The sequence below is a fragment of the Sardina pilchardus genome, chromosome 5 (assembly GCF_963854185.1).
Source record: "Sardina pilchardus chromosome 5, fSarPil1.1, whole genome shotgun sequence".
NCBI classification, from domain to species: Eukaryota; Metazoa; Chordata; class Actinopteri; order Clupeiformes; family Clupeidae; genus Sardina; species Sardina pilchardus.
The window spans coordinates 31,727,869-31,737,677 of NC_084998.1; the positions used below are offsets into that span (position 1 = coordinate 31,727,869).

Consider the following 9,809-nt stretch of genomic DNA (forward strand, 5'->3'; position numbering starts at 1 on the left):
AGGCACACGCACAACAGACACACACACACACACACACACATGCACACGCACAACAGACACACACACACACACACACACACATGCACACAAACACGCACAACACACACACACACACACACACACATATACACACAGCCCTCTCACTACCCTGGTACACACACATATACAGTGCTATTACTGCCCCTGGAGACAAACACACACACACACACATACACACGCATGCACGCAAGCACGCAAGCACGCACACACGCACACACACTCGCACAAACAGACACACACTCACACACAGCCCTCTCACTACCCTGGTACACACACACACACAGTGCTCTTATTGCCCCTGGAGAAACACACACAGCGCACATGCAAACACACACACTGGCTGACACCAGGGCACATCACCTCCCAAGCTTACAGCTGTCTTTCGGTAGTATATACTTGTGAATGCGCCTTCAGTGCAGATGAAGCAGGTGAAGCAGCTTTGTTTGTTTGTCGTTTGTTTACTTGTTTGCCTGTAGGCATGACATGCCAGGCTCGGACGTCCTACACGGAGGACGAGATTCTGTGGGGTCACCGCTTCGAGTCGTGCATGCTGCTGGAGGAGGGGGCCTTCCGCGTGGACTACGCCGCGTTCAACAAGACCTTCGATGTGCACACGTCGCCCTCCAGCGCCAAGGCCAAGAGTGAGGAGAAGGAGAGGGAGGTCAAAGGTCGTCTAACTACAGACGAGTCCTCTTAGACTCCCTTTAGCGTCCTGTCTGTGAAGACAAACTATGATGAAGAATTGAAACTATGACGAAGAATTGAAACTATGATGAAGAATTGAAACTATTATGGCAAACTATTGTGGCGCAACTAGCAGGGGCACCTGCACCGTATGCCGGTGACTCGGCTTCAATTTTTCACCCCGTGGTCCTTTCTAGATCCCACTCCAACTCTCTCTCCTGTTCACTTCCTGTCATTCTTCACCGTCCTGTCGCAATAGAATTATTAAAAGTGAACTGTTACTAGCCAAAAAATATGAAGAACTGGAACTATGATGAAGAATTGAGAACACACACACACACGCACACACACACACACACACACACACACACACACACACACACACACACACACACCCTATCATTCCTCCAGTTGTCTTTCAGTCTGATTGGCCAAACGGTAATCTGGTCACACTCACATACCACATTCGGGTCCAAGTTCCCATGGGGATCTGGATTTGAGTCCAACCTAGTTTGTATCCCGATCCCACCCCATCTCTCTCTCCCACTCACTTCTTGTCACTCTCGGTACTGTCATGCCTTGTCAAAAGCCCCAACATATATAAATATAAAATATACAAAAAAGATGGCCACTGTGTTATATTATTATTTTTTTAAAAATTCTGGACAGATGAAACAGATTAGTTTTTCCATTTTTTCCAGAAAGAGATGAATAAATTAGATGTGTGGTAAACAAAATCTTACATCCCCTTTCATGTTTAATGTTTTTATTCAAATATGTTTATTTTTCTAAATATTCCTTTCCGTGGTCGTGTCTCGTTTTGTTGTTTACCTTAGTCATTTCTGGATTTCCCTCCGCGGTAAACATCACAATACTTTAAACTGTGGGTAATTCCCTTTGGTGAACTCTACACTGACTGACACTTGGTAAGTGTCTACTCAAACCCTCACGCCCTTTGAGATGTGGCATTGGGACAAGCCTAAACCCTTAACAATTTTGCAAGAACACACAGGAAGGTAATTCTGAGTATCCATGTATTAAGTACTGTACTTGTCCATTATGTTGGGCTGAGTATGTGAGTGAATATGTATTTGTGCATACGATCATGTGTGTGATTGTATGTGTACAAGCAGATAAGAGTTTAGACATAAGGAAAGCCAGGACCAGCTCACCCAATGGTCTGGGCCATGGACAAAGTCTTGACGAAAGCAGAGTTTTACGATCGGTTACAAAGATTCTTGATATCTTAACTCGTGTTAAAATGTTACATCTTCTTTCTGTCTTACCTTTTGATCCTACATTCTGGCTGACACACACAAACTCCCACATCATGTACTGATGTCTGACCCCACACCCTGTTATGTACTGTATGGGATAACGGCCGCCAAGATATAGCGATATACCTTATTAATGGACAAGGCAGAGGAAAGGAATTCCACAAAGTGAAACAGTCTAGAAACAGTCATAGCAAAAAAATGCTTTTATTTTTTTATTTGTTTTATTTTTTATATAAACAATGCACCTTCAAATCCAAAATATATCATGAATTGTGTACAGAAGTCTTGGTAACACTTTACATTACGGCTTGCTAATAAGGTGGTAATTGTATGGTAATTTTTATGTAATTTCATGGTAACAATCCCTTGTTACCACTTATTACAAGTAATTTCCATGCAGTTTCTAGTGCAATTACTCTGCAGTTTCTAGGTAATAGCAATGCAAACAGCATTAATTAAGGTGGTAATTTCTATGGTATTTTTATGTAATTTCATGGTAATAATATTTTGTAGCCCCTTATTACTAGTCATTTCTATGCAATTTCCAGTGCAATTACTTTGCAGTTTCTAAGTAATAGTGATGCAAACAGCTTTCATTTTAAGTTTAATAAAATGGTAATGATTTAAAATGAATCTAGTTCTTGAAATGATAGTCCAGGATTTACTTATTGTTTTTGTTTAATTACCTGAAAAACAAGGAGGCAATTTCCAGGAAAATACACAGCATCAGGGCCGTAAAATACACTATCACTTATTTCCACTCAATTACTTAGTTATTACCATCTCTGATCTGAAATAGGTTACCATGTACTGACATTCAACACACAATCACATGTTGAGCACAACCTTAACTTTGTTCTGCAAAAAAAACATTGTTTTCACACATTTAACATGTTCTGCAATAATAAAACAACATAATCAAAAGATGTGGGCTGTAGCTCATGCTAGCTCTGCAGGCTAGCCTACTGCGTTATCAACGAAAAATACTTCTTCCATGGCTTAGTATAAGTCGGCGGACTTATAGGCTACTTTAAATGTTGTATGTTAAATGTACAACATAAATTTACATTACACTTTCTTTTTTTGCAGAACAAAGTAATAAAGGTCGTACTCAACATGTGTTTGTGTGTTGAATGTCAGTAGGCTACAAAATAGCCTATTTCAGATCAGAGATGGTAGCCTAATAACTATAGCCTGACGAGCCAGACCCACATCAAGATGTAGGGTCTGGACACTCAACGTAGACGGGGCTCAATCGGAGGGGTGGGATAAACAGTTGTCTTTCAAATTCCCTCCCCGCAATAGGATAACGCTAAACGAATCATCTTCTTGTTTTCAAGTAGCAGGATGCGTAACCTTCCCTCTCCACGCAATAGGATAACGCTAAGCGAATCACCTTATTGTTTTCAAATAACAGGATGCGTTACCGTCGCAACTTCTGGTCGCATGTCAGTCACCATTAAGTTAAGCCCTGTGATTGGATCGCTGGTGCTGGGGGTTCTCAGCTCCCTGGCTCAACGGAGCGTTGCTAGACCGCCCCGCCAGCCAAATTACATTTGCTGCCGCTAGGGGCGTCTAGATTTCTAGGCTATAATAACTAAGTAATTGAGTGGAAATAGGTGATAATGTATTTTACGGCTGTAACGATGCGTGCCCGAGCGGGTGGATTGGTCAGACTGAATGATGGACAGATGCACGCGCTCGGGCACGCATCGTTACATTTGGTGGCAGCGGAAACTACTATCGTGCTCAGGTCAGACTGAAAGGTGGCAAATGTGATGGGTCCCAAAAAGAAGCGGAGTACCCATAATCCAGGACAGGAATCAGAGCTGTCGGAAGATGAGGCCGGCGCTCAGAAATCCAGGGAGAACTCGCTAAAGGATCTCCAGAAAATGTGGCAGTCACTCCAAATGGGCCAGCAGAAGCAAGAGGAGCAGGCCAAACTAGACCAAGCACGCCAAGACCTGAGATGGAAGGGTATGGTCCATCAGTTCAACCTTCTGCAAGACCAGGTGCGACAAGAGAGAACGGAGATGGGGAGGACCCGTGGCCAAGCCCAGCTGTCACTGTCTGCTCCAGTGTCGACGGTAACAAGTCCATCACGGGTGCTGTCTACTGAAGTTCAGACCGAGCCGCAATGGGGGCCAGCAGCTCGTCAGAGGTCGGCGTTTGCAGTCCAGGCGGCAGTGCCAGTCCATCCAGCGGCGGGGCTAGGCCACCAACCAGCAACGAGTGTAGGGGCCCAAGCATCAGCGGCGGTAGCAGGTCCAGTTCCGGTCCCAGGAGAGGGATCTCAAGCTCCTACAGAACGAGAGGGGCAGTTGGCAAGCTGGAGGAGGCTGAAAATGCAGCGCTTCACTGAAGAAGAGGATATTGAGGAGTGTTTGGAAACATTTGAACGTATGGCAGTTATTAGTCGGTGTCCAAAAGCTGAATGGGTTCTGAACCTGGTACCATTGCTGACAGGGAAGGCAAGAGGGGCATACTTGGCGATGGATATCAGGGAGTCGGGGGATTATGACCGAGTGAAGCAAGCTATCCTGGAGAAGTTTGAAATCCACCTGGAGACCCGCAGGCAGCGGTTTCGGAATACGTCAGTGCGGCCAGGTGAAACACCGAAGGAGCTCTTCACAAGGCTTGAGGAGCTGTTTGTCAAGTGGGTGTGCCCTCAGTCACACACTAAAGAAGAGATTGGGGACATGCTGGTGCTGGAGCAGTTTCTCAGGATGGTCAACACTGATGTGCGGCTCTGGATCCGAGAACACAACCCCGTGTCTGCTAAGGAAGCCGTGCACCTTGCTGAAGACTTCATCAGGGCACGGCAAAGTCAGAGGCCGTATGAGCTGGGGGGCTTAAAAGAAACCAGGGGCCCATGGGCAGACAGAGGGGAGAGGGGTCAGTATAGTGGTGCAGGGACAAGTTCAAGATCAAATCCCGAAGATCAAAGGTGTTATTTTTGCGGCCAGACCGGTCATATTAAGCCCAATTGCCCCCGCAGAAAGCCTAGGTCATCACAAATGTGAAGTGCATGCAGGAGGTGAGGGGCGCAGTGGAGTTTATGACTGGGGTTGAGAAGTTTCATGCCGGACTTCTTCTTGATGGTCTTCGGGGACGAAGACTCTTAAGGGGGGGGTTATGTGACAGAGCGCATTGCGTCTGTCACTGGCAAATGCGGCTTTCCCGCCGGAACGCGAACAATGACTTTTCCAAACTTCGGTGCAAACAAAGACTGCGCTATTAAATCATATGAATGTGAATGTTTGTTTGTGTACTGTTGTGGTGGCAGACCTGATGCATGTTAAGACTGTGGTTAAGTTATAGAAATATGGTTTAGAGTTATTTCATACAGGAGAGTATTGCCGTATAGTGCACCGGGTTTAATGCGTATATTTACCGGCAGGGTAAGGGTTCTTTAAATGCGCATGTTTAACATCAATGCTTCCTAGTTGGGAAAATAGATATGTTTGAACTGTAGGTATGCTTGGGTGTGAATGTGCTTGCCTGTTCTCGGTGCTTCAGTTACTTCCTTGTGGCAGGGAACAAACTGGGGTGCTGGGCAAGGGAACCCTTTGTGTGCGTATTTCGCGCCCGGAGTTGGGAGCGCGTATGTGGGCAGGGGTGTTCAGAGAGGTAATTATATTTTGTGCGTAGTAAGGTTTATTTTGGCATTGGAGATAAACAACATGAAAGTTTATTAGTAGTGTGTATTGCCTGTGTCATGTGTAAACAGAAATGCTGTGTATTTCAGTTAATTGATTTATGTTAAGTGGTTCAGGCCTGTGTTCTATATGGTGTCTGCATAGCTCAGACGGGGGACAGATAGATTCCTCCTCAGGTGTGAGAGGTCCTGCTATAAAGACCTCTTGAGGTAGGCTATAGGTAGACTAGGGGGCACTGTCCCAGTTTTTGTTTTTCGTTTTGTATCAGTGTTTGTTTGTCTTTTTGCATCACCTGCCGGCAGCTTACATCAGAATAAAGAAATTCCTTTATTGGATCAAAGACTTCTGCATCTGTCTATCATTCAGTCTGACCAATCCACCCGCTCGGGCACGCATCGTTACAACGGCCCTGATGCTGTGTATTTTCCTGGTAATTACCTCCTTGTTTTTCAGGTAGTTAAACAAAAACAACACTAAAAATGTCATAAGGATTATTGATGGGTTTATCAATACAGCTAGGTAATTAAATAGGAAGAGGCAATAGTGCATTTTACAGCTCTGATACCATATAGTTTCCATAAAATTACTTCACTTGTTCCAGTTTAGTTACAGGCACATAATGTCTTCTTTACCAGCTTACTACGACAATGACTTGGTTTGTCTCTTTCTTAGTAGGCTAATAACTAGTAATTGGGTGGAAATAAGTGATAATGTATTTTACGGCCCTGATGCTGTGTATTTTCCTGGAAATTACCTCCTTGTTTGTCATGTAATTAAACAAAAACAATAAGTAAAGTTTCAAATAATTACCATTTTATTATACTTAAAATGAAAGCTGTTTGCATCGCTATTACCTAAAAACTGCAGAGTTATTGCACTGGAAACTGCATGGAAATAACTTGTAATAAGTGGCTACAAAGAAAATTCATAAAATGATATCAAAATACCATAGAAATTACCACCTTAATTAATGCTTTTTGCATTGCTATTACCTAGAAACAGCAGAGTAATTGCACTAGATTAGAAACTGCATAGAAATTACTGGTAATAAGTGGTAACAAGTGGTTACAAGGGATTGTTACCATGAAATTACATAGAAATTACCATACAATTACCACCTTATTAGCGAGCCGTAATGTAAAGTGTTAGTCTTTTAGAGATTGGGGCAGCTATACCGGTCATGCTTCAACAAGAAGTATTTGGTGTGAGTCACAACAGCTGTACTGTATGAGATAATGTGGTCCTCACTTAGGTCCAGGCAGACCATTACCTGTGTAACACAATACTGTGTGTGTGTGTGTGTGTGTGTGTGTAGTGTTACTACGAGCATCTGCATATTTGAGTCAACGTAAGTTCACTGTCGATCCAGGATATATATACAACCCAGGGTGGAGTGTGTGAGTGAATGTGGTCTGGACTCTGTGCAGGAGGGTCACTGTGTCAGAGACGCTGTAGAAGGCCAGAGTTCCTGCCCTGTGATCCACATACACTCCTATTCTGGAGCTGGCCACTAGAGGGAGTTGAGTTGGTTTATTATTATGCCAGAAAAGGGAGGTGGAGCTGCGGAGCTCCAGACACCAGGACTGATCATTACGACCAAACAAACACTCCTTACCAAATCCTTTCCTGCTGATGCTTTTATATGAGACTGCTATAGTGACCTCCCCACTCCGCTCCACCTCCCAGTAGCAGCGTCCGGACACTCCCTCTCTACACAGCACCTGAGAGCACCTTTCAAATCTCTCTGGATGATCAGGATATAACTGGAGCTCATATCTTCTCTCCACCCTCCTGTTCCGCTTGGACAGATGGAAGATTTTGTGTGCTGTGTTTGGATCCAGTGTGAAGTGACAGCAATCTGATGAAGGAGAAGAGAAAACAGGACAAACTTAGACTTGTATCTGTGTCTGTACATTTGCACAAGTGTATCTGTGTCTGATAGAGATGTCCATGTCAGATGTCAATCGAATACTTTCTCTTGTGTTCAGTGCAGGGGCGCAGATGGGGACGGGGACGGGGGGGATGTGTCCCCCTCAGATTCTGATTGACCTCGATCTGCCCCCGCCCCCACTTGCAGGGTAAAAAAAACAAAACGATACTCAACGATACTAGACACTTGTCTGTATGATAAAGTATGAACATTTAAAAAAACCCATGAAATTAAATCAAGTATATCATAGTCTATACTATGACAGCAGTACCCCCAGCTCAAAAATACTATCTGCGCCGCTGGTTCAGTGTGTGTGTGGGGAGTGTGTGTGTGTGTGTGTGTGTGTGTGTGTGTGTGTGTGTGTGTGTGTGTGTGTGTGTGTGTGTCTAAGAACATTAGAGTGTGTGTGTTTATATGTGTGTTTAACTTACACCGCAAGAGCTCCTCTCTGGTCACTGATTTGTGAAAAACAGCTTGGACACCAGACACTGAAACAGAAAATATCACTTTACCAATACTGTACAACTTAGTTACATTGTACAGAACATAGAGAATACAAAATGATGGAGGGGGGATTCTAAAGATACTCTGTAGACCAATCTACTTCTGTCTCTGTCTCTTTTAAAAACTCACTCCCCTCTCCCCTCAATGAAGGACAGCTAAGCTGATAGTGCATACAAACTAAATCGCAACATGGGCCTACAGCACAGCGGACTCAAAACCAGCAATGAAAAAAGTAAGCCTATCTAAATATCTGTGTGAATGCATGCATACAAACAAAAATCGCTTTGGACAAAGGCGTTTGCTAAATAACTATAACCATAACCATAACTAACTATAAGCATAAAATGTTATTTATAGAGTGCAACAAATGTAAATTATACATTATTAGTAATACATGCATAATTCAATTCAATTCAATATAGCTTTATTGGCATGAAAGTTTCAGAAACATTATTGCCAAAGCTCAATGTACACATAAGAGGTTAAAGGAAAATAAGGACATTTACATAATGCATGGAATACAGTACACGGCAAATATAAATGCATCCAAAATGAACAAACAAACTTGTGTGTGTGTGTGTGTGTGTGTGTGTGTGTGTGTGTGTGTGTGTGTGTGTGTGTGTGTGTGTGTGTGTGTGTGTGTGTGTGTGTGTGTGTGTGTGTGTGCGCGTGCGTGCGTACGTGTCTGTGTGTGTGTGTGTGTGTGTGTGCGTGTCTGTGGGTACTTTTACAGATAAAATATGTTTTACCTCCGCCAAGGAGATATATGTTTTCATCGGGGACCGGCGTTTGTTTGTTTGTTTGTCTGTCTATTTGTTTGTCTGTCTGTCTGTTTGTTAGCAAGATAACTCAAACAATAATGGATGGATTTCGATGAAATTTTCAGGGAAGGTCAGACATGACCCAAGGAAGACACGAGTAAATTTGGGACTGATCCGTAATTCCTTCGGGATTCCAGAGGCATTTATGTTTTTAGCTTAGTGGTGTAATGGCATTGTATGGCCACGTGGTGGCGATCTGAATAGTTTCGGTTCAAATGTATGACAACCTAGGAAGAACAATGCAGGCGGAGGTAGCTGCGCTCTCGGGGTGCTTTTCTAGTTAATCACTGTCCCTTGCATTATGGCATTCGTTGACATATTTGTCGGGCAAGACCTGCTGTCTGTCCCTGCTGTCCAAGTAAGACTGCCACCATTTCCCGTTCCTCTAGATTTCTGAACCCTGGGATTAGGCTTGTAAGCCTGTCAAAGTATGACTTACGCATGGTGGCATATTTCTCGCAGTGAAGAAGAAAGTGCACCTCAGTCCCAACCTCACCTGTTATGCAGTGACCACATACTCTTTGCTCTCTTGGCAACCAGGATTTTCTTTGTCTGCCTTTTTCTATGGCTAGACTGTGGTCACTGAGTCTGTATTTGGTCAGGATCTGTCTCTGCTTTATATCTATATCAGTAAAGAGATATTCCTCCAATTGGTATTCAGATTTTATGGACCGGTAACATTCTAATTTGCTTTGTTTTTTTGTCTCCTTTTGCCAATGTTCCAGATATTTGTCTTTAGATTCTTGAATGATCATATTGGTGTTCAGTTTCAAAGCAGTGCTTGTCTAAGAAAAGTGTAATGTCTGATAGGGGTAGATTAGTCTCAGTACAAGCTGACTCAGAGGACTCTTTTCAGGGTTTTTCTTGAGTTTTTACTGTGTTAAAGTGCAGTGTG

At 43.5% G+C, this 9,809-nt stretch overlaps 1 protein-coding gene across 1 annotated transcript in view; it reads left to right on the forward strand.

Moving 5' to 3' along the window:
- Nucleotides 1–736, forward strand: part of LOC134080902 (G protein-activated inward rectifier potassium channel 3-like) — a 6,903-nt gene extending 6,167 nt beyond the window's left edge. Inside the window, exon 5 of the mRNA XM_062537515.1 lies at nucleotides 516–736. Within this exon, the coding sequence (XP_062393499.1) occupies nucleotides 516–736 (221 nt within the window). The remainder of the gene's footprint in view (nucleotides 1–515) is intronic.
- Nucleotides 737–9,809: the final 9,073 nt, after the last annotated feature.